This window comes from Capra hircus, chromosome 12, assembly GCF_001704415.2.
Source record: "Capra hircus breed San Clemente chromosome 12, ASM170441v1, whole genome shotgun sequence".
In the NCBI taxonomy this organism is placed as follows: domain Eukaryota; kingdom Metazoa; phylum Chordata; class Mammalia; order Artiodactyla; family Bovidae; genus Capra; species Capra hircus.
Genome location: NC_030819.1, coordinates 60,793,580 through 60,819,980, shown reverse-complemented (window position 1 = coordinate 60,819,980; position 26,401 = coordinate 60,793,580). Strand labels below are relative to the sequence as shown.

Genomic DNA, 26,401 nt, shown 5'->3' with positions numbered 1-26,401 from the left:
GGCTCCTCTACTTAGAACTTCAAGATGACAGCAAAGGAAGAATTTGCAGGAATACATGCAGGGTGAGTACCTCTGCATGTATTTTATAACTTTTTCAGGTTGTCATTCTACTCTTATATGAAGGTTCATTTTATCCACATAATTGTCTACGTATGACAAAATCCTTAGAATACATTCAAAGCCCATCTTTTCTATGAGGCTTCCCTTGATTAGACTAGGTTATATTAATCTCTCACTTCTCTAAATTTTTATTACAGTTAATGACACTTGACTGCATGCTTTCTTGTATGTTCTATATGCTTTCATATGTAAACCTTGTTTTGATAATTAGATCTTAAATGGTTAGACCAATCATGGTCAAACTTTAAGCATAAGAACCACCTAGAAGGCTCCCTGCAATGCAGAGTACTGGGCCTCACTTCAAGTTTCTGACTCAGTTGGTTGGAGAAGGAATCTGAAATTTTGCGTCTCTAAGTTCCCAGGCGATATTAATACTGCTGGGCGGGGACCTACTTTGTAAACAACTAAACTAGAGTACGGAGAAGGCAATGGCACCCCACTCCAGTACTCTCGCCTGGAAAATCCCATGGGTGGAGGAGCCTGGAAGGCTGCAGTCCACGGGGTCACTGAGGGTCGGACACAACTGAGTGACTTCACTTCCACTTTTCACTTTCATGCATTGGAGAAGGAAATGGCAACCTACTCCAGTGTTCTTGCCTGGAGAATCCCAGGGACGGGGGAGCTGGTAGGCTGCTGTCTATGGGGTCGCACAGAGTCGGACACGACTGAAGCGACTTAGCAGCAGCAGCAGCGAACTAGAGTATATTACAGTGACTTCTACTTTCTGTATAATGACACTGCGCATTAAATTATTTACTTTTTTTCCCTGCCATACTTGTTACAACAACTGTAATCCAATTTTTGAGCCCACATTTTCTTTTTTCTTGGAATGACTTCTGCTTTACTTTCTAGTGAATTCTTATTTCTATTTCAATTTTTAACTTAAATGTTGCCTATGAGAGAAGCCTATGAAAAGACTACAAGAAACTTTTCCTGTAAGTATATTGCCTTCTGGATTTAAGACTTCAAATGAAAGTGAAAGTCGCATCCGACTTTGCAACCAGAATACTGGAGTGGGTAGCCATTCCCTTCTCCAGGGTATCTTCCCGATCCAGGGATCGAACCCAGGTCCCCCACAATGCAGGCGGATTCTTTACCAGTTGAGCCATAAGGGAAGCCTGATAATTCTGGAGTGGGTAGCCTATCCCTTCTCCAGCGGATCTTCCTGACCCAGGAATCAAACCGGGGTCTCCTGCATTGCAGGTGGGTTCTTTACCAGCCGAGCTACCAGGGAAGCCCAATAGCTTTGTATATTTTCTCATTATAATAATTATTACTTTTTGCTGGAATTGCTGGTATACATATCTGTTTTTCTGAGCATACCATGACCCCTTCAAAGGCAGAAACCATGCAGTGCTCTCCTCTGAAGTGTTAGTATCAAACACAGTACATGCCACATAGTAGAAGTGTTCAGTAACTGTTAAAATGATGAACAAGTCGATTTCATATCTAGAGTCCTAAAGGCTCTCCTAATAGCTCTTCCTAACGTTAAGGAATCTGATTCCTGATTCACGTGAAATATAGCTATCAGTTTAATTTTCCTAAAATTTCATATTGCATTGCCTTCTACTATGAAACTATAGTGACTCCTAGTTTTAGGCTCTTTATAGTCTGGCTGATAACCAATAGCTCCAGTAGTAGCCAAGCTGTGATACTCATGTCTACTGAACACATATCACATATTCAACTGGCAGAAATTTGTAAAGCTCTATTCTTTTTTTTTTTTTTTCCCTCCCCAAACACATCCTTAAAATTCATCTGGTCTGCTTAGCTCTTGCACCATTCACTATTTACAGCACTTATTCAACACTTAACCATCAGCTGTCTTAAAATGCTCCCTTATGTATATTTCATTCACCTGACTAGTTGCAATGCTCTGATTCCTAAATGTAAATATGAAGTTGCTCAGTTGTGTCCAACTCGTCACGACCCCATAGACTATAGTCCACTAGGCTCCTCTGTCCATGGGGATCCTCCAGGCAAAAATATTGGAGTGGGTAGCCATTTCCTTTGCGAGGGGATCTTCCCAACCCAGAGATCGAACCTGGGTCTCCCATATTGCAGGGAGACTCTTCACCCGCTTTATACTTCTTTTTACTCTATTGTCTACAATAGACAGACTTTAATGTTTAGTTATAATCATATTAAGGAAAATATCCAATACGTTCTTTCAAAAAACACCTGAGGCTTCCCTTGTAGCTCAGTCAGTAAAGAATCTGCCTGCAGTGCAGGAGACCCGGGTTCCATCCCTGGGTTGGGAAGACCCCCTGCAGAAGGAAATGGCAACCCACTCCAGTATCCTTGCCTGGAAAATCCCATGGACAGAGGAGCCTGGTGGGCTGCAGTTCATGGGGTCACGAAGAGCCGGGCACAACTGAGTGACTAACACTGACTAACACTGTGGTCTATACATTTTTAATGTCACCAAATAAAACAGACCCCAATTATTCAAAAGAAGTTAGGAAGACACTCCAATTCCCCTTACTATCTGTGTGTCCTGGCTAAGAAACCCAAAGACTGTCCCAACCAGAAAGAAGACCTCTGTCTATACTGCTCAGGTTGGGCTTCCCTGGTGGCTCAGACAGTAAAGAGTCTGCCTGTAGTGCAGGAGGCCTGAGTTTGATCCGTGGGTTGGGAAGATTCCTTGGAGAAGGGAATGGCAACCCACCCCAGTATTCTTGTCTGGGAAATTCCACAGACAGAGGTGCCTGGAGGGCTAGAGTCCATGGGGTCACAAAGAGTTGGAGACCACTGAGCGACTAACACTTTCATTTCATACTGGTCAGGGAAGCTTTTAGACCAGATCATGATGTTATCTCTATCAAGACTGCAATTCTTCTAGAGTTAGAGAAACTGCCAGAAAGCAACAGGCATGAAGTAGGTAGTGGTTACAAGTGGAACTGTGCACCACACTTTGGGAAATGTAGCTGACATAAGTAAAAGGAAGTGAGAAGGGATGGAGACTAGATGTGTCCTTTAACATAACCAACTAGATAACATTCCATCCAGAGGACAGGCAGAGAGAATTCCATTTTAGAACAGCAAAACCTTTTAGGAAAAATGCCAGCTCCACTGGAAACTGAACTAGGAGTGAGGCATACCACCACGTCTTCCAGTTTTAATTCCAAAAGCTCCAATAAGGTACCAGAATCAAGGGGAAAAAGTCATATGCTTATCTATGACACATGACAGATCACGAGTTTTGACAGATCTTTGAAGGATAGATAATACAGAAACCAAACACAGGGAATATGGAAGAATACTGCAGAGGGAAAAAAAAAGAACTTTATCCTGAAAAATCAGGTAAAGATCCATGTGAAAAGTGAAAGTTGCTCAGTTGTGTCTGACTCTTTGTGACACCATGGACTGTAGTCCAACAGCGGTCCTCTGTCCATGGAATTCTCCCAGCAAGAGTACTGGAGCGGATTGCCATTTACTTCTCTAGGGGATCTTCCTGACTCAGGGATCAAACCTGGGTCTCCTGCATTGCAGGAGGATTCTTTACCAGAGAAGCCCCAAAGATCCATGTAGCTGAAAACAATATACTGTAATAATGAGAAGATTTTAATAAAAAGTCAAACCTTTCTTAATATGCAAAAATATATGGACTCCAAAAACAAGTGTTTCATAATAATATGGATTCTGGTAGCAAATTATATTGACAAAGATAAGCAATGAATAAGAAGTACATTGAGTGAAAGTTCTTATTTTGCATAGGACTGATTTAAAAAGCTTATGTTATAAATCTCTAAAAAAACAGGCAGAAATTCATTTAAATGGCCAAAGAAAAACAAAACAGTGGGGAAAGCAAGAAAATATTACAAGCAATAGTATAAGACAAGATGATATATGACTAAACATATCAGTTGTTAAAACATATGCAAAGAAATATCAAACATGCCTACCAAAAGATTTAAAGTCCAAGATAAAGTTAAAACTTGAAATTTCACCTATGGTCTAAGACAGGAGGTTGGAAGATTTGATATTCTATCCTTTTTCACTTTGGCAATGATACTTATGTTACATCATGCTGTTTACCTAAATATACTAATGAAATTAGGTTCTTTACATTTCAGATGTTTAAGTTCATTATACTCTCTGTATGTATATAGTATGTATTAATTAAATAGTATAACATATTTCCTTTATTTTTGAGTAAATAGGTTTTTTAAAGATATATACATTGTATAGACTATTATGTGAGTATATATAAATATGTAACAAAGATATAGCTATATAATGGATATGTGTGTATAAAGTATACAATAAAAATTAATATATGTAAAAAAACCATTCTTTGGTTATACCTCTAACATCCTATTTAGCAAAGGCATTAATACTATAATATGTAGTAAATGATTAAAATGCAAAACCATTTTAAACAACTTTTTATCACTTTATGTCAACAAATTGAGTTATTTTGTCTATTTAATACATATCTATATCATCCATATTTAATATAAGCCTATAGTATTCATATTCATACATATATAATAGATTATAAAAGCACTATACTACACAGTTATCCTTTTAAGCAGTGATTCAGAGAGCAGGGCTCTAAATCCACAGTTCTGAGCATTCATTCACAAAAAAGAATAATCATACACATATGCACTGCATAGTTACTTAAATTTATCTTATTGTAAAAAAAAGTTTTTGTAGAGCCTGATTTACAGAAGCAAACTCTTTGTAATTCAAAGGCCTTGAATAAGGGTTTTGGAGCCTAACTTAAAAAAAAGAAAGAGGTACTTAAATCTCATAGACATACTCAGCCACTGATGACCACTGATTCAGCACTACCCTCTCTTAATTTACAAGCATGGTATTGCTAAAGTTGATGGCAGTTACTTATCATTCAGAAATGCGATCTGATTTCATATTTTCATTTGAAGATTTTAAGGAATAAAACATGTTGTAACCCAACCATGCCACAATCCAGGTGACATCTGTACTAGGCAGAATCCTGTTGTTATTCTCCTGTCTAGCTGCTACTGATGAGAATGACAAAGTAGTGAAATTACATTTTCCCATTATTATTTCCAGACACTCTCTGGCAATGGTTTGTTGACTCTAATAAACCTTCAGACAAAGCTGTCAGCAAAGGAAATGGCTGAAGGAGAGTAAGGAAAAGCTCCTTCAACAATAAAATGCAACTAAACCTTAGTGCTAGCTTGTAATGTTTCTGATAGCAATTTAATATGAGTGCTTCAATATTTATTCTGATGCTGTATTTGAATTCCAAGGAGAACAATGTATTCCATCAAGTCACATTATCGAGGATTTTGATGAACATAAACATATTGTGAGATTAAAGAATGAGATGTCTTACCTGCTATAGTATTAAGAAACATCAAATATTCGAAGTTTGAAATTTCCCTTCTTTGCCAGCGCTGAGTCATGTTGGAAGATTTATAAAGCTGTCGAGGAGTGGCCAGTGATATCCTCCTAGCAATTAAGCAAATTATAACAGTTTCTTTAAACTCATAACCTTTAAAAGTCAAATAATAACTAATATATGGATTTGATATAATTCGATGTATGGTTTATCCTTCTTAGATAAATTACAAAAAACGTTTTAGTTGTAGAATCAGCAATATTTGAAAAAATCTATTACAGAGAAGATACACATATTTACTTGGAATAAATCAATATGAAAGCACCTATTTGTATAACATTGCTCCAAATGGATATTTTACAAGTCAACAGGAACAAAAAAGGCGAAACTGTACTCAAAATCAGTCAAAGTAGCTTTTAAACAACACAGCAAACCTACCCCATGCTAAGATGCTAGGTAGATGGTCAGGTAGCAGCTTATAAGCATTTGACTGAAACCTTATATAATAATGACCCCACTGAACTTTTTAAGCCTGTCTCCTCACAGAGTGTGCCCATGAGCACAGCCTCTAACCACATGACACATAATCCTCTAGAAGGTCAAAAGCAAACAACTGAGAATTTTGAAAATATAAGAATATCTTTGAAAATATAGGAATAGAAGAAGGAACACAGGAATATCTTAAGAGAGTAACTGAGGAGAATGTGTGTAAATTATGAACATTTGAAGGGATGTGTTTCTCTAAAAGCTGACTGATTTTGTGAAAGCATGATAAGGCTGAGTTTCTAAAACAATCACCACTTAACAAAGAAGTTTCCAAACGTTTTGAATTTGTGCCACCTTCAGTGTCTCAGGAATTTTTTCATGGTGCTCCTAGCCCAAGAGAAACATCCAACAGTTCTCTTTATTGAGTAGTTAGGTCTAAATAAGTTAACACTTGAGCCATAACAACTTAGTAGCTATCTGAGAATACAATATTCAAAAACTGAAAGAAAAATAGTATTTTATTTCCTTCTTAAATAACCCAATTACTTACTAAAGGGGTGCAGTGCACACCTGTTGGGCACTGTACAGCTTCTTAAACCTGGGAATCATACCTGACAGTACCATTTTCATTTCCTATCCCACATGAATTTTCATGGAGTGCCTGTTCCTTTTTTAAACCACAGCAACCCCTGAAAATTAGTTTCACAAAGCTAAGATGTCATCAAAAAGAATACAAGAATGCAGTGCCATCAAATGTTGAAGATTAGAACTAAGTTGAGCTGAGTTCGTGCAGCATTTGATAGATGTTGCTGTATTTCCCTAAAAAAACATAAAACGCCCTGCAGTAGGCCTGAGTTCACTGTGATATCTTAGGGCTCCATGGTGGGAGCTGTGGACCTAAGACTATTTTTATCTTCCATGTTTTATTATCATGTTTACACTCACATGAGATCTTAATAACCATGCCAAGAGCTAAGCCTCTTGGTTGCTAAGTCATGTCCAATCTTTTTTGACCCCATGGACTGTAGTCAGCCAAGTTCTGTTCATGGGATTTCCCAGGCAAGAATACTGGAGTGTGTTGCCATTTCCTTCTCCAGGGGATCTTCCCAACTCAGGGACTGAACCTGTGTCTCCTGCATTGGCAGGCGGATTTCTTACCACTGAGCCACCAGAGAAACCCAAGATACAGGGGTTGAAGAAAAGTAAGGAGGAAGGAAGAATGGGGATAAACTCGGTGTGTCAAATTAAAATTTGAATTAAGAATTTAAAAAATAATTATGTCTAACTCAATGCTTAAAATGTTAATATTTTGCAGCAGCTTGGTCACATGTTAACATTTTTGGAGCTTTCCTAGTTATATATACTTGAGATAATAGATCCTAAGGATTCCATAAGAACTATATAATTCTAATTGCAATGGTCAGGGGAATATATATTGCATACTTAAATACTATATCTTAGTACACTTTTCAATTAACTGGCAATATGATTTTCACAGGGCTACTAAAAGGGCTTCCAGATTTTAAGCCATTCTAGCACCACTATTCAAAAATTTTCCAGGCCAGATACTCTCACTGACACAATTATTTATGTTATAAATTTTAGCCTTGATTCTGGATTTATCATAGCAACATGCTAAAATATTTTCTGAATTATCAATTAATAAACTATATTGACCCAATTTGTATTTGTCACTATTATAATTATGTGCTTAGTCCAACTTTCACTGGATTACTATTGTAATCATATTCTTGCTAATCTGACTAAAATTCTTACCAGCAGCATGCTTAGTCTGCTAAAAGCAAAGTGTAGAATAAAGTTGTAAATTTATTTGTTGACATTTTAAACCTAGAAAATTTAAGAAGAAAGCTGCTGATATGGAAATAATCCTGAGCACCAAAAACACTCAAAAACCATGACCAAACAAATTGTGATAAGGATAAACAATGAGACTCGTGGGAGAAGGTTATCATGTCATTCTTAGAGCATGTAGTTGTGAAGAAAAATACAGGCATACAAAATGAATTTAGAAAATCAGATTATTATTAGCAAGTCCATGGAAAGGACCAGTTTTTCCTGTTTACTGCTCTCTCTTTTCTACTATAAACTCGCTGAGAGCAGGAACTATGTTATACATACTGTTATGTCCTTAGCATTTAACAATACTTGAACTAGAGATGGGGTCTAAATAAAGTATAAACCAAATGACTTCGGTTATTGGATTTCTATCCCTCAAAAAAATAATGGCTAAAGAGAGATGAAATTCAAAAAATAAATATATAAGTTCAATCATAAGAAGCAGCAAAATGATAACAGTAAATCAATAGGGCTATTAAAAATATCCTATAAACATTTAGACATTTGAATGAGTATAGTTGGTACATATTGGGCTACACAAAAATCCTTTTACAACTGGGGAATAAGAAGAACATAAAATTGCCTTCTGGAAAAAATACTAAGTACTATAACAAATGGTGACCATTTAAAATCATTAACTATATATGCAATGAGGTAGATTCTTAATCAGTAAAGAATCTAACTACACTCAAAATTTATTGATTATAATGACCGTCTGAATAGAAAATAGCAATACATTAACCAAACAATGACAATCAGTATGGAGTCTAGAAAACGGACAAATTCTTTGTCAGTATTTTTCTATCATTATGCATGGGGTAAGGGTATTGCTCTTTTGACCAATGTGGACCACTTTGATAGATGACACCAAATAGAAATTAAGAGAGTGGCTATGACCTTGGGCAAAATAAGTAACTTATCTAAACCGAAAACTTCCTATCTGTAACATGGATAAGAACTCCATTAAGGAACTTCCTTGTCCATCTGGTGGTTAAGGCTCCATGCTGCTGCGTCAAGGGGCAACCATTTGGTCACTGGTGGAGGAACTTAATATCCCTCATGCCACAGGTATGGCAAAAAAAAAAAAAAAAAAAAAAAAAAGAAAGAAAGAAAGAAAAAAAAAAAGTTAAAAAAAGAAATCCATTAAGAATCCACATGGTTTTAAGAATTAAGGGCTGAGTGCCCCTCTGCCAAGTGAGGACATGTGGACAGGATGATCATCTATGAACCTGGAGTTGGGCCATCAGCAGACACCAAATCTGCTAGTGATCCTGGACTTTCTATCCTCCAGAACCGGCAGAAATAAATGTCTGCTGTTTATAAGCTAAAAACTAATGCTTATAAACTTGAACACAAAGTACAGTCCCTGGGAGTTGGAAAGTGCTCAGCAAATGAGACATGCATGTAAACTAAAAGGGTGTTCATTAGGCTCTGCTCAGTTCAGTTCAGTCATATCCAACTCTTTGTGACCCATGGACTGCAGCATGCCAGGCCTCCCTGTCCATCACCAACTCCTGGAGCTTGCTTAAACTCATGTCCATCGAGTCAGTGAAGCCATCCAACCCTCTCATCCTCTGTCGTCCCTTTCTCCTCCTGCCTTCAATCTTTCCCAGAATCATGGTCTTTTCTGCTAGCTTTATGGAAACATTCCTTTTGTTCTAAATCTTTGCAATGTGATCTCTTTGGTGGGCTTGCCCAAGAAGCGGCCTAAGTGATACATGAAGTTGATTTTCTGGCAGTATACCTGCTTTGAGTTTGATCATTTTTGTCTGTATACTTCTAAAGCAGTCTCCTTTGGGCTTAGTTTAGGGTATATTCCCTAGCGTTTGATAAGTGAAAGTGAAGTCACTCAGTCGTGTCCAACTCTTTTGCGATCCCATGGACCGTAGCCTACCAGGCTCCTCAGTCCATGGAATTTTCTAGGCAAGAGTACTGGAGTGGGTTGCCATTTCCTTCTCCAGGGGCTTCCTGACCCAGGGATTGAACCTGGGTCGCCTGTGTTGCAGTCAGACGCTTTACCATCTGAGCCACCAGGGAAGCCCGTGAAGCGTTTGATAAACTCTGCTTTAAACTGACAAAACCTGATGTCAAAGAAACAAAGTAAAGAATGGATCCCTTGGTGATTTTCCCAAGATACTCTCAGCTGGAAGACTTCTATCTGTAGGGGTCAGACATCATCCCTTCCCTTCGACAATTTTCTAAATGTAACAGGATCTTACATATCATACACTCTTTGTAGGTGTCTGTGTGTATATCTATATACACCCAGCTACCTGCCTCCTCACCTACCTAACCATCTATATCTATGTGAGCATGCCCATATGCATGTGTATAGTGTATATGTGTGTTCACAGTCCACAAAGTGCATTCATTTTATGGTCTCAGGACAATTGTTGAAATGTCTTTCACAAAATACTATGCCTAGTTTATAGCAGATGAGAACTTCAGTCTTCTTGCTTAATGTTATTCATTCTTTCAACATATATGTACTGAGTTCCTACAATCAGATCAGACCCTATCCTTGTTACCCAGCCAGTAAGTGGCAGGTCTGAGCCTAAATTCAATGTTCTGCCAACCTCAATCTGCTACCTCCAAGGCTAAATATCACAGGAAATAAAGAAAATTGAACTTATGAGTATTTTATTGGGAAACTTAATGAGTTGAGTCTTTGGGGGGAACACAAAGGGGGCAACAAAAAAGTGTCTTAAGATAGAATTTCCAAAGTTACTAAACATGTTTTGTTTCCAGTTTTTCCATCAAGAAGAATAGCATTCCAAAAATCTGAGACTAAATGTGGTTGAAAGGAAAATTACACTCATAAGAAATAAGGAATATAGTAAAAGAGTTTCTGGTTGTTTTAAATGATTTCAGGTCCTGACAAGTAGAAGAATACCAAAAGAAATCAGAAAACTCTACTGGTAATCTTTGAAGAATCATGGTCATTGAGAAATATGTCAGGAGGCAGATGATTATTCTTTAAAAGGAAAGGGTTAGGCCTATTTGTGAGTTCTTAATGTCAATCCCTGGAAAAATCCTTGACTTGATGATTAAACAATTTGTAGGTACTTGTGAAAGGAAGTAATGATTACTAAGAGTCAGCTTAGATTCAGTAAGAATAAGCCTTGCAAAACTAATTTCATTTTTTTTTGCTAGATTAAATGCATTTGTCTTTTGACCTGTATTTTATATAAGTACTTCATCGTCTACTAATGTCTTAAGTGAATTTTGTTGTTCAAAATAGCAAATATCCTGAGCATGTGCATACATGTCTGTGAACTGGTTTTACACTATAAGCTTAATATGAGAATTGAGACTTTGTAATGTAGGGTAACTCTAGTTGAGTAGCACTTAAAAGCACCTTTGCAATTAGGTAGTGTGCTAGGTATTGTAGATTAAAAGATAAATAAGACACAGTTCCTGTCTTTTAAATGTCTGTAGCCTATTTAAGGGGAAGATAGACAAAGATTGGTTTTCCTTTCCATGCATGCAGTGCTCTGGAATAACTCCCAGGCACTTAATGATCTACACGGAAGACACTGTTGCTTGTCTGCCCAAAGCCGATTATTCTTTCTTCCTTAACAACAGAAAGTGTATTTTTTTCAGCTAGGAAGTGGCAGGGAGTTCAGAGGTATATTTTTCCTTGACTTGTAGGGGATGATTTGGCTTCACATTCAGTGTTCAGTGATGGTTTTAGGGGCAGGAAGGTGACTCCATTCTGGCCAAAGGGACTTCTAAATATAGTCCATTCTAAAACATAGAATTTCAAGAAGTCCTTTGCATCCTTCTCGTACTTGAATGCAGTTGCATGAAGATGTGTTATTCGGAGCAGTAGTGGTTATTTTGTGAACACGAAGCCAACTTAGAGTCCTGACATTACTGAACCTCTGAGCCAATACTGGCAACTCCTTTTCTTATGTTCTACATTTTTATTTACATATATATTTATTTTTGGCTGTACCGGGTCTTCCCTGTTGCTTTTCTCTAGTTGTGTGTGGGGACTGCTCTCCAGATGTGGTTTGTGGGCTTCTCACTGTGTTGCCTTCTGTTGGTGCAGAGCACAGGCTCTAGGCACGCAGACTTCAGCAGGTGCAGTGCACAGGCTCAGCAGGTACGGCTCACAGGCTCCAGAGCACAGGCTCAGCAGTCGTCGTGCACGGGGTTAGTTGCTCCATGGCCTGTGGGGTCTTCCTGGATCAGGGATCGAATTTGTGTCTTCTACACTGGCAGGTGGATTCTTTACCACTGAGCCACCAGGGGATCCCCTGGTAACTTCTTTTTAATTCCACCTCTTTCATAAAACAAACCCCCCACAACCAAAACCCTATGGTTAAACCACTTTTAGTCAGTTATTCAGTTACTCGCAGACAAAACCAACTAATTGATATTAGTGACACACATAATTACTGACCATGTTTTCTATACAGAGTAGTATCTTTGACTAAGTAAGAATTCAAAATAATACATTTAAAATACAAAGATGAAAGATTCAGGAAATGATTATAACCACACCATAATGAATGACTATTAATCTCAATAAACCCTAAGAGTTTTATTACTGTAATGAAGAAGTCTTTTTACACAACATTTATAAAAAACTATATGTTATTACACAACAATTAACCACAAACATCATGAGGCTTTTGGTAAGATCTTCAGCAAAAATGTCTTAACATGCTTACTATAAGACGCAATCAACTTTCTTACTTTGTCATTTAAATAAAATTATCTTAAATAAAATTATGCCCCATTCTGCCGTTCTTAAAACAGCTGTTTTCATAACCTCTTTCCCTACAAATGACCTGCAGAGGAAGACAATTCCTAGGTTTTCAAAATAATTACAAGGGCATAACTCTACTCAGATTTTTGTTGTATTTAGATGGAAATATGTTAGCCAACCATAGATAATGTGTAATATGATATAATTACCTGGCTTGTGGCAAACCATAGCTGGTCCCTACTCCAACCCGAGGCAAGCTATAGACGACTTTTTTTACTGTTGCTTGATCAGGGAAATTAAACATAACTGAAGCTGTGGCAAAAAGAAAAAACATGATTTAGAAAACCACAGGAGAGCTAACCATCAATTTCAAAAATCATTTTTCAAGTGCCTTTCATGATTTATTTGTAAAGGTAATGAATCTTCATAGAAATTAGATTTCCTTATAAGTTTATCCTAGGATTAACATTTTCAAACAAATACATTCTTTTTTAATTTTTATTTTTGCATTAGCAGCAGCATATAAAAGAAAGAAATACAATGCAAAAAATCAAGTCAGTATCACATCATGTCAATCATTAACATTCAAATATGAGCAGCACATTTTTTTTTGAAATATTTAAGGAGACTTACTTCGGTTTGCCATAAACACTTCCAAAGCAGTATTTTGTAGAAGATAACGTCTTGAAAATACAGCTCGTATCTCGCTGAACATCCATTTTCCATGAAGTCCCTCAGTGTATGCAAGGACCTAAAATAAACAGTTTGAAGGGAAGTGTCAGTCAGTGGAATATGTGTCTCAGACTTAGTCTGATAATACTTTAGTGCTGTATAAAAGTCAGTAAATTAGGGGTTATCTTCCTGAATTCATGATGTATTACAATACTGTCAATCATTTGATTCTGTATATTTACAAAATTTCTACCTTTCTAAATTTTTGTACCTGGCTCATGTAGAAATGAAGGAACAAAGGAACAGAAAAGTTGTAAAGGTGACCCTGTGACAAAACAGAAAATGTGTTATGCCTTGGAGGTCTTATATATGATTGGTTAGACCAGATGGCTGGATATATATGGTTGGTGCTTTTCCAATGTCATTTTTCCTCCTTCTTCCTTGCTTAATGGAAGACCATTTAGCCCTCAAAGTGGTCAACCCCAAGCAAGGGTTCATGATTGGTCTAAGCCTGAGGTCAATGAACATTTCTGGAAAAGGTGAAATAGCAAAAATTTCTAGGACTTGCAGGCCACCTGTCCTTCTCACAGCTATTCAACTTTGCCATTGTGGTATGAGCAGTCCCAGATAATGTGTAAGTAGATGGGCATGACTCTGTTCCAATAAAACTTTATTTGCAACAATGGCCTGAATTTGTTCCCGAGGACAGAATTTGTCTGACTTTGATCGAAGATAGTGATGATAAAGTCATTCTTTGCTTTCTCCAAATTCCCTTGCAACTATAAGTAAGAACATGTGACCCAGAACCAGCTAATAAGAATGAAACCAGTCATTTGGGGATATTCCAGAAAAGCTGATAAAAGGAGTCATATGTAGCTGGCACATTTCTATCTCCTCCTTACTTGAATGGAGATGTAATGGCAGAAACTGTAGAAGCACCTGTGTAGCAATTAGAGGAAGGCCAAGGTAATCCCAGCGAGTTTGACCTAATACTAAGTTGCTGAAACATTCTTAGCAATTATCCATATGCGGACTTCTTGTTTCATGATACAGATAAGTTCACATTTGATTATTCTGCTGCAGTCAAATCTGCAATAAACGCATTTTTGGAGCTAACAGAGACAGAGAAGGACAGGAAAGTCTGGCATTCTGCAGTCCATGGGGTCACAGAGAGTCAGATACAACTTAGTGACTGAATAACAACAAAATGAGTATAATCTCAGAAACAAGAAGCGATCTTTCCATGAAAGTTATGATGGCACCTTTATACTAAAAGTGGTATGCCAGGAGGATGGGTGATTTTATGTCTGCATATATTATGTATTACTTTATATATATAATATAAAATATATATATCAGTGTGTGTATATACATACACTAATACACCAAGATGGGCGGGTCATGGTGGAGAGGTCTGACAGAATGTGGTCCACTGGAGAAGGGAATGGCAAACCACTTCAGTATTCTTGCCTTGAGAACCCCATGAACAGTATGAAAAGGCAAAATGATAAGATACTGAAAGAGGAACTCCCCAGGTCAGTAGGTGCCCAATATGCTACTGGAGATCAGTGGAGAAATAAGTCCAGAAATAATGAAGGGATGGAGCCAAGGCAAAAACAATACCCAGTTGTGGATGTGACCGGTGATAGAAGAAAGGTCCGATGTTGTAATGAGAAATATTGCATAGGAACCTGGAATGTTAGGTCCATGAATCAAGGCAAATTAGAAGTGGTCAAACAGGAGATGGCAAGAGTGAATGTTGACATTCTAGGAATCAGCAAACGAAAATGGACTGGAATGGGTGAATGTAACTCAGATGACCATTTTATCTACTACTATGGGCAGGATTCCCTTAGAAGAAGAAATGGAGTAGCCATCCTGGTCAACAAAACAGTCCGAAATGCAGTAATTGGATGCAATCTAAGAATGATCTCTGTTCGTTTCCAAGGCAAACCATTCAATATCGCAGTAATCCAAGTCTATGCCCCAACCAGTAACGCTGAAGAAGCTGAAGTTGAACAGTTCTAGGAAGACCTATAAGACCTTATAGAACTAACAGCCAAAAAAGATGTCCTTTTCATTATAGGGGACTGGAATGCAAGAGTAGGAAGTCAAGAAACACCTGGAGTAACAGGCAAATTTGGCCTTGGAATATGGAATGAAGCAGGGCAAAGGCAAATAGAGTTTTACCAAGAGAACACACTGGTCATAGCAAACACTCTCTTTCAACAACACAAGAGAAGACTCTACACATGGACATCACCAGATGGTCAACATTGAAATTAGATTGATTATATTCTTTGCAGTCAAAGATGGAGAAGCTCTATACAGTCAACAAAAAAAAGACCAGGAGCTGACTGTGGCTCAAATCATGAGCTCCTTATTGTCAAATTCAGACTTAAATTGAAGAAAGTAGGGAGAACCACTACACCATTCAGGTATGACCTAAATCAAATCCCTTATGATTATACAGTGGAAGTGAGAAATAGAGTTAAGGGACTAGATCTGATAGATAGAGTGCCTGATGAACCATGGAATGAGGTTGGTGACATTGTACAGGAGACAGGGATCAAGACCATCCCCATGGAAAAGAAATGCAAAAAAGCAAAATAGCTGTCTGAGGAGGCCTTACGAATAGCTGTGAAAAGAAGAGAAGTGAAAAGCAAAGGAGAAAAGGAAAGATACAAGCATCTGAATGCAGAGTTCCAAACAATAGCAAGAAGAGATAAGAAAGCCTTCCTCAGCAATCAGTGCAAAGAAATAGAGGAAAACAACAGAATGGGAAAGACTAGAAATCTTTTCAAGAAAATTAGATGCCAAGGGAACATTTCATGCAAAGATGGGCTTGATAAAGGACAGAAATGGTATGGACCTAACAGAGGCAGAAGATATTAAGAAGAGGTGGCAAGAATACACAGAAGAACTGTACAAAAAAGAGCTTCACGACCTAGATAATCATGATGGTGTGATCACTTAACACTCACCTAGAGTCAGACATCCTGGAATGTGAAGTCAAGTGGGCCTTAGAAAGCATCACTACGAACAAAGCTAGTGGAGGTGATGGCATTCCAGTTGAGCTGTTTCAAATCCTGAAAGATGATGCTGTGAAAGTGCTGCACTCAGTATGCCAGCAAATTTGGAAAACTCAGCAGTGGCCACAGGACTGGAAAAGGTCAGTTTTCATTCTAATCCCGAAGAAAGGCAATGCCAAAGAATGCTCAAACTACCGCACAATTGCACTCATCTTGCACGCTAGTAAAGTAATGCTCAAAATTCTCCAAGCCAGGCTTCAGCAATACGTGAATCGCCAACTTCCTGATGTTCAAGCTGGTTTTAGAAAAGGCAGAGGAACCAGAGATCAAATTGCCAACATCCGCTAGATCATGGATAAAGCAAGAGAGTTCCAGAAAAACATCTATTTCTGCTTTATTGACTATGCCAAAGCCTTTGACTGTGTGGATCACAAGAAACTGTGGAAAATTCTGAAAGAGATGGGAATACCAGACCACCTGACCTGCCTCTTGAGAAACCTATATGCAGGTCAGGAAGCAACATTTAGAACTGGACATGGAACAACAGACTAGTTCCAAAGAGGACAAGGAGTACGTCAAGACTATATATTGTCACCCTTCTTATTTAACTTCTATGCAGAGTACATCATGAGAAACACTGGGCTGGAAGAAGCACGATCTGGAATCAAGATTTCCGGTAGAAATATCAATAACCTCAGACATGCAGATGACACCACTCTTATGACAGAAAGTGAAAAACTAATGAGCCTCTTGATGAGAGTGAAAGAGGAGAGTGAAAAAGTTGGCTTAAAGCTCAACATTCAGAAAACGAAGATCATAGCATCTGGTCGCATCACTTCATGGCACATAGTTGGGGAAACAGTGGAAACAGTGGCTAACTTTATTTTTCTGGGCTCCAAAATCACTGCAGATGGTGACTGCAGCCATGAAATTAAAAGACGCTTACTCCTTGGAAGGAAAGTTATGACCAACCTAGATAGCATATTCAAAAGCAGAGACATTACTTTGCCAACAAAGGTCCATCTAGTCAAGGCTATGGCTTTTCCTGTGGTCATGTATGGATGTGGGAGTTGGACTGTGAAGAAGCCTGAGCGCTGAAGAATTGATGCTTTTGAACTGTGGTGTTGGAGAAGACTCTTGAGAGTCCCTTGGACTGCAAGGAGATCCAACCAGTCCATTCTGAAGGAGATCAGTCCTGGGATTTCTTTGGAAGGAATGCTGCTAAAGCTGAAACTCCAGTACTTTGGCCACCTCATGCGAAGAGTTGACTCATTGGAAAAGACTCTGATGCTGGGAGGGATTGGGGGCAGAAGGAGAAGGGGACAACAGAGGATGAGATGGCTGGATGGCATCACTGACTTGATGGACATGAGTCTGAGTGGACTCCAGGAGTTGGTGATGGACAGGGAGGCCTGGCGTGCTGCGATTCATGGGGTCGCAAAGAGTTGGACACGACTGAGCAACTGAACTGAACTGAACTGATATACATACACACATTAATATTTTTATTTTTCTCATTGAGAACTATGATTTAATGGATATTTGACCTTGTATTCTTCTCCATTATTCATACTGTCAGTTTATTTTATTGAATACCTTTAGCAGGCAGGTGGCTCACACCCATAGAAGTTGGTTTGACTCTAAGTGCTTCATGTAAAACTTTCTTACCAACTGTGCCAGTTATTCAATGATTGTGTCTCGGCTCTTGAGTCACCCTTAATTGCTTATCATGTGAAAATGAATCTGTGCCCTTAATTTTTCCTTTGGTAGCCAGGAGTATGTTGAGGTCCATCAGGGAAGGACTCTGAAGAGACGATGCTGAGGCAAGCGGTTTTTCTTCCCCATTCCGTATGCTCACCTAGCAGGTCTCTGCAGAGCGTGGGCTTCTCCAGGGCCCAGCTCCTGCAGTATGTGAGGGCCTACAGCACCCGGTGATGAGAAGATTTCTCCAGTACTTCAGTGCCCCAGGCACTTTTATAGCAAGGTGCTCTGATGAGAACCCTCCTATAAGGAGCTTCACCAATCCCTAGAGGATGGTTTTCTCGAAAGTTCCAAAAGACAGAGCACCAAGCTCCCCCAGCAGGGCACCAGAGTGACTTTGTACCATGAAGGGCGCTAAAATCCATGCCCTCCCTACCTAAGTCAAGGGCCCCTGCTTGGGTTCAATATCAGCTCAAAATACAGTGGCTGGTCCTCATGTATTCTGTTCCTATGTTCCTCAGAGTTCTTGTTATTTCTTACTAACTTGTTTCTCCAGAATTCTACTAGAATTCATATTATAATTATTTCTATGTTATAGTGTTTATAAATTATAACACTTTCCCTGTTCAAATTGCTATGTGGCTTCTTTCTCTTGATTGGTTACAAACTGATATAGGAACTCAATCAATTTTCCTCCAGGCTGGGACCACAGCAGTCCTCAGGGGCCCTCAGGGACCCTTGGGAACAAGAAAAAGGGAACTGAGATAATCAGAGGAACTCAGTAAAGTCTGGAGGTGAAGAGTAAAAGGAGACAGAATAAAATTAAATTATTTTGCTAGCAAGTAATAAACAGCTTTTCATACTGTTCAGGGGCAGGAGGAGAAGGGGACGACAGAGGATGAGATGGCTGGATGGCATCACCGACTCCATGGACGCCTGGAGTGAACTCCAGGAGTTGGTGATGGACAGGGAGGCCTGGCGTGCTGCAATTCATGGGGTCGCAAAGAGTTGGACACGACTGAGCGACTGAACTGAACTGAATAAACAGCTTAGGCTTCCATGGATGCTCAGTGGAAAAGAATGTGCCTACCAGTGTAGCAGTCGTGGGTTCGATCCCTGGGTTGGGAAGATCCCCTGAAGAAGGAAATGGCACCCACTCTAGTATTCTTCCCTGGAAAATTCCGTGGACAGAGGAGACTGGCAGGCTACAGTCCACGGGGTCACAAAGAGTCGGATATGACTGAGCAACTAAATTAACATCAACAACCATAAACAGCTCAGGAGGCAAATTCCAGAAGATAGATCCAAAGTTCCAAGCTGTTTTGAACAAGGACAGCATCATCTGAATAAGCGGTACAGCCCCCATTCAGAGAAGCCAAGGAAAAGAAAATTTTCCTTTACAGTCACTGACGTTATAGTTAAGCTTTTGAAATCCTTAAAAGGGACTGATAAAAGACAGTGCTTTGAGGCGTTCATAATTTCCTGCCAGAAAACTCAAGAAAGCCAACAGTCCTTTTCTTTTTTTTAAAGCATGCCACCTCCTACTTTCGCATTTCTTTTCAGATTGATTATGGAACGAAACTCTCCTAATTTAATTAAAACTTCTCTTTTAAGTATCCTTTCCTGTGAACTGCCTTACCTGGTTTCCAGCTTAAGAGTTATCATGTACTAACCTCCAGTAACTCTTCTATGACATCATTTTGTGTCAGTTCTATGCATGGAACTTATTTATTTGTTTGCTTTTTCTCAGTCCCCTCCCTGTGATGTGAAAGTTCCATGACAACAAGGTTCTCAGTCATCTTATTTACTGCTCAATACACAGAGGCTAAAGCAATGCCTCGCACATATGTGCTCCATATACATTTGTTTACTGACTAAATCACCAAGAGAAACGGACAGATAATACATATGGGGAGGGTTACAAAGAGATCTTACAAAGTATGCGTATCTTTGACTCCTTTGCTGAACCGGAAAGAGCTTTCCAGTTTCACCTTCAGACGTCTCATGTTTATTATCCTAAGGCTGGAGCCTGCCAGAAGTCTCTCCTGACTTGAGATTTAATCAAGATCTAAACAAAGTGATCTAAATAGAATAACTTTTATATTTTCTAGTAGGTTAATTTGCACTCACGAGGAACTCTAGATTGGGTTATATGCTGTGCTGTGCTCAGTCATTAAGGCATGTCTGACTCTTTGTAATGCAGTAGACTTGTAGCCCACTGGGCTCCTCAGTCCATGGGACTTCCCAGACAAGAATACTGGAGAGGACTGCCGTGTCCTCCTCCAGAGGATCTTCCTGACCCAGGGATGGAATCTGCATCTCCTGCACTGGCAGGCAGATTCTTTATCATTGAGTCACTAAGGCAGACTGGGTTATACCATATCCTGAAAGGTCTGTCTCCATAAAAAGGATTCCTTCATTCTAGAGGGGCTATGGAAGGTCTTTTAGGCTAAGGCATTTTAGTTGATAGACTTAATGCCTCTCATTTAAGAAAATATATACTGAGGTGTGTCACAGAATATCATTTGACACCCCTTTTAAACATCGGTTTCATTTCTGTTAAGTAATTAGACATTTTTTTTTGGTAGTGAAATTACTGCAGAAAGGATGGAAAACAAAATATTTAAAGAAATGATGTTGAGATAAACCACTAGCATTCAAATAACTTCACTGATCGCCATGATTGCCTGGGACTATACCCCAGTCCCGTTTCCTCTCCTCTGCTCAGATACCGAGAGAAAGCCCTGAAACAGAGCATGAGGGTAACTAGAGAGAGTTTACTGACACACACTCAGGGGGCTCATGGAGGCCAAAGTAGAACGCTGTGACACTGGAGGCAGAGAGACTCGTAAGGATGCTACTTGGGGCATGTGATGAGTTTAATCAATTTGTATGTGCTTCAAAAGGGCAAAGAATATCATTTATAGTTGACTAAATACTGAGTTTATGGTATGTTTCTATAAAATTCTGGGCATCAAGCCTAGGTCTGAAATATGACTTGATCCTATAAAATTGCCTGTATTTTATTTATATCTCCTCTAGTTACATAGTGTTCTGTAAATTTCAGGCTCTTCTATAAAATAATAATGCTTTAAGTTACTTTTTCATTTAGTCCAAGATATTTTTATAAACCATAGAAGTACTTTCATCTAGACTTGAGGTCTGTGGTTTTGCTTTCTTTCTTAAGTCAACCTTTCCATATTATCTGATTTGTGCTTCCCAGGCTGTCCAAATTTCTTAATATACTATGAAACCAATCAGCAAATGCTGACTAGTCTACTCAGTTTCATTTTCTGAAAAGTTGAACGAAGAAGTTTTATTACATCATATGGAGCCTGGTGGGTTAGACCTAGGGGTCGCAAAGAGTTGGACACGACTTAGCACCACACACATAGATCATAAACAGGACAATTAAAGCATTTTGATCACAAATTTTATGAAACTTCTGTGATTTTCTTAAGTGACCACTGATCTGCTTTGAACTAAGGGCTTAATATCCAAAAACAGTGAAGGGAGAGAGAGATTACACTGGCTTTATACCCTGAGGTCTGCCCCACTCACGAACTGAAGCACACAGGATGCAATCTAAAACAAATGTAGTAGAGACCCCTTGTAAACCACTTCACCCAAATGTGTGCTTAACACATATTTGATGACTGTGTTGAAGAAAAATAGGGTTGCTGTGCACTCATGTGTATCAGACATGCATATTTGTCAGAAACATGGGTATGGCTGTCAAATCAATTTCATCTTTTTTTCTGTTAAAGACAGTTAATATTGTGTGACCTAAAAAGTACTTGTTTTGTGATAGCTTTGGTGATCTCAAATCATCTGACTGCATGTATCAGAACAAGTATTTGGATATGAAAAAACTAAATTTTGCTTCAAGCTGTATTTCTGTTAAGAATTGATGAGAATGATGCAAAGGGCTGGCTAGACATGTCCTGTTCAGTGTTCATCAGGTCATCATATCCAACAGACACTTGCAGCTTGAACAGTTTAATTAAAGGGCTGTTAGTGCAATGGGAGACTGTAACCCCCATTACTTTGATAATTCTGTACAAATTACCAATGATTCTGGATGTAGCAAATATATTCAGGATGGAAGAGTGCAAGAGTGGTTTTAGGTTTGCATTCATGCACGGTCTTTTCCCTTTTGCCAGATGAATAAAGAGGATTCTAAGGCCCAGAAGAAAACCAGAACCACAGAGCAGAAGAAGCTCGGGTTCTACATCGACTATGTTGTGGAAGATCATCTCTGACTGGCAGTCGAGGTCATGGAACATGAGATGAGGAAGTAGGAAGCAGAAAAAACGGCCAAATGTTTGGAACTGCCTTCTTCCAGTTCTCACTGCATTTTGTGGTGATACCAGTTCTTCACCAAAGGCATAGAGAGAATAAGATGTAAGAAGTAACTAATTAGAAGTGTATGGAAAAAAGGAAACAGCAACACAATGGACTCTTCTCTTCTAATTGGGCAATGAATGATTTTCCAAGAGGTCAGTTACATACGTATGCACAAGTTAAAAGTAAGTTTTCAGATCCTTACCTTCTTAAAACCTATTTGTCTGAGGATGAATATGTGAGAGAAATACACGTTGTTTTTCCCATCTCTCTTTTCCCATTGCCATTCTCCAATTACAAAATGGGAGGGGGGCTCTCTGTGATGTATCATCTAGGGTACAAAATCTGTTGAGGGGGTAGGAGCCTCAAATAAGGGACAATTTATTAGAAAGTGTATGCCCTCAATGACTGGATTTGAAAAATCTTTAAGTTAAATGGTTTCCTAATTCTCTACTTTCAAAGAGCTGAAGTTGGATCTAATTGGGTTGACAGTTGGAAGATAATTAAAGATAATTTTTGACGATAGATCCACTAGGTGATTTTTAGCATACAACTTAGAAGTAGCACAAAAACCTATATAAATGTTGCTGGAATAAAATGTCAATATCCTTCTATTTACTTATAGTTTAAAATTTGAACAGGATTTTTCAACAGAACTACAAAAAAGTAAGTTAAAAACTATAAGAGTTATTATTCACACTGGTCAGAATGCCTACCATCAGAAAGTCTATAAATAATACATGGTGCAGAGGGTACAGAGAAAAAGGAATCATCCTCCACTGTTGGTGGTAATATAAATTCCTATAGCCGTTATGGAAAGCAGTATGGTGGTGTAAAAGCTACAGACGGTTACCATATGATCTAGCGATTCTATTCCTGGGCATATATCTGGAGAAAACTATAACTCAAAAAGATACATGCATCCCAGTATCTCTGCTGCTGCTACGTCGCTTCAGTCGTGTCCAACTCTGTGCGACCCTGGAGACAGCAGTCTACCAGGCTCCCCCTTCCCTGGGATTCTCCAGGCAAGGACACTGGAGTGGGTTGCCATTTGCTTCTCCAATGCATGAAAGTGAAAAGTGAAAGTGAAGTCACTCAGTCGTGCCCGACCCTTAACGACCCCATGGACTGCAGCCTACCAGGCTTCTCCATCCATGGGAATTTCCAGGCAAGAGTACTGGAGTGGGGTGCCATCGCCTACAGCACCATTTATAATAGCCAAGACAGGAAAGCAACCTAAATGTCCATCAACAGATGACTGGATAAAGAAGATGTGGCATAAATACATAATGAAATATTATTCAGCCACAAAAAAAAATGGAATCATGCCATTTATAGCAACAAGAGATTATCATACTAAGTGAAGTAAACCAGAGGAAAACAAATATCAGATGACATAGTATGTGGAATCTAATAAAAAAATGATAAAATGAACTCATTTTTCAAACAGAAATAGACTCAGACATAGAAAACAAACATGATTACCAAAGGGGAAAGGGTGGGAAGGGATAAATTAGGAGTTTAGGATGAACACTGTACACATAAAATAGATAACCAACAAGGACCTACTATATAGCAGAGGGAGCTATACTTAATATCTTGTAATAAGCTATAATGGAAAAGAGTCTGAAAAACAATATACATCTGAATCACTTTGCTATACACCTGAAACTACCACAATATTATAAATCAACTATATTTCAATTTTTAAAAAGTTAGGGGTAGCTTTAATATTGATCCCTGTATTGTTTTAGCAATAAATAATATTCCTATGTAGATATACTAACCATCTCATTAAGATGAATTTCCCATAGCATTTTAACTTTATATGTTTTGTAATTATTTTTCAAAGCTCACAATATATTTATGCTGTATGATTATAAGCTGATAATATTTATAAAAACAATTTGTTTCAGAATAAAAATGTTAAACACTTAAAATTTTATGGTCTTAGGTATTTAAAATATTAAAACTTTAATTCATTAGTGTATATGCTTTCTGTAGATTATTAGAATATAATGATCAATATATGACTTTCAAGCACAAAATGGTTTTAGAATAGCTGTTTGGAGGAGGGATCAAATGGAAATATTTGTTGAGTAAGAAAGAGGAATTACATAAAATGTCCACTTGAAAAAATATTATTTGTACATTTTAAAGTGGATGTTGATGACAGCCAAATCATTATTCCTTTGGATATATTTGATTCTATTGGGTATATCTGAAAAGTGATTTTTTTAAGAATTTTATTTTAAAATATCAATATGTAGAACATTCTGGATATCACATCTTTAAAAAAGGTTAAACTTATGATAAGTATTAAACATTAACATGTATAATATGTAAACTGTTTTATACATGTGTAACGTGGTATAAAATTCTTTTACGGGGGGGGGCGTTAAAAAAATGTTAGAGGACAATTACAATGGACCCGCACTATACAATAAAGAAAACCTCAAATTTCTCATGGGAAAGTCTCACTAAACCTTTTTATCCAATTAATAATGAATAAAGTCATCAAAATAAAACTGTCAGGGGTAGGCACTATAATCAGTAAAATCTAATACAGACCAAAAAATGATCACTGAGTCAAATCTTTTCATTAAAATTTAGATGGAAAATAATTAGTCCCAATGAAAATAAATAATTCATGTAATATACAATTGAAAATGGAAAAAGCTGAAAATGGTTTAACTGTGAAGTCAATGAAAATGATCAAGAAATTAGGCTAGCAAAAAGACAGTTTCTAGGAAATACATCTTCAATGAAAAATTTATAATATATACTATATTGTTATACATCTGAGGTTAAATATTCATAAACACAGTCATTATCACTAAATGAATTAAAATTACAGGGTCAAAATATCGTATAACTGAGAAACATTTAGGCAGCTCATCTACAGAGTTTTTCCTTTAGTTTTATTTTATCTGGCTATGCAGTGTGGTATGCAGGATCCTAGTTCCCCAGCCAGGGATGGAACCCGTGCCCCCCGCAGTGGAAGCACAGTCCCAACCACTGGACCACTGGAAGGCAGGGAAATTGCTAGAGGGCTTTTTATTCAGCATTTTGCTCGAAGTCATCACTTTATGTACCTGCCTCTCCTACATTTAAAGCCTTCCTAGGGTCCATCTCTCTTATAAGCTGTAAGACCTCAGGGAAGTTAGTTCATTTCTAATTATTTAGCTTCTATATCATAAGATGGAGGAAATGACAATACTTAAACTCATTGGGTAGCTGAATGAGTTCTGAATGAGTTCTTTTAAAAAATGCTTAGTACAGTTCCCTGCTTCCGCTCATACCTTCCCCATTGTTGGAGAGTCCCCATGAGCACACAGGAAGTGCGTAACAAATGTTAGCCTTCTACTCTAATGCCTACTTTCTCATGTGCACATGTACAGACATACACATATACATGCACTGAGCACATCTCTGGTTTTAACCTTCAAAAATGACACTGCCAGTGAGAGAACAGAAAACCTGGACCACAGCATATGACCTTTAAAACTAACAGCCATAACTATTGTTTCCTTAGTGGCAGTTTGCATTCTAGAAGTTTTCCAAAATCACAACTATTTGAGACCTCAGCTACCACATCCATTGTTAGCAGTGATAACTCTAGGAAGTGAAAGTGAAAGTTGCTCAGAAATGCGTGACTCTTTGCGACCCCATGGACTGTCCATGGAATTCTCCAGGCCAGGATACTAGAGTGAGTAGCCTTTCCCTTCTCCAGGGGATCTTTCCAACCCAGGGGTTGAACCCAGGTCTTCCACATTGCAGAGGGATTCTTTACCAGCTCAGCCACAAGGGAAACCCAAGAACACTGGAGTGGGTAGCCTATCCCTTCTCCAGGGGATCTTCCTGACCCAGGAAACAAACCAGGGTCTCCCACATTGCAGGCGGATTCCTTACCAACAGAGCTATAGTGTCTTCTCTAATTAGGCTAGCTCTTGCTCTTTTCATGATTTATCAATTGATTTTTTAGTGACTCTTATTTAACAAATATTTATTGATTGACCTTCACCAGCTGATAGTGAATGAGAGGCAGAGTCCCTGTTCAAAGAGGTCACAGGTGCATGAGGACTCTCCAACAATGTGGAAGGTATGAGCGGAAGCAGGGAAGGAAGAGGGTCTCAA

At 38.4% G+C, this 26,401-nt stretch overlaps 1 protein-coding gene across 8 annotated transcripts in view; it reads right to left on the bottom strand.

Moving 5' to 3' along the window:
- Positions 1-26,401, bottom strand: part of NBEA (neurobeachin) — a 667,995-nt gene that overhangs the window by 118,652 nt on the left and 522,942 nt on the right. For all 8 annotated transcript variants that reach the window (XM_018056646.1, XM_018056648.1, XM_018056650.1 and 5 more), the window contains 3 exons: positions 13,149-13,266; positions 12,725-12,827; positions 5,450-5,565 (listed from right to left, as the gene is read on the bottom strand). In XM_018056646.1, the coding sequence (XP_017912135.1) occupies positions 5,450-5,565; positions 12,725-12,827; positions 13,149-13,266 (337 nt within the window). The remainder of the gene's footprint in view (positions 1-5,449; positions 5,566-12,724; positions 12,828-13,148; positions 13,267-26,401) is intronic.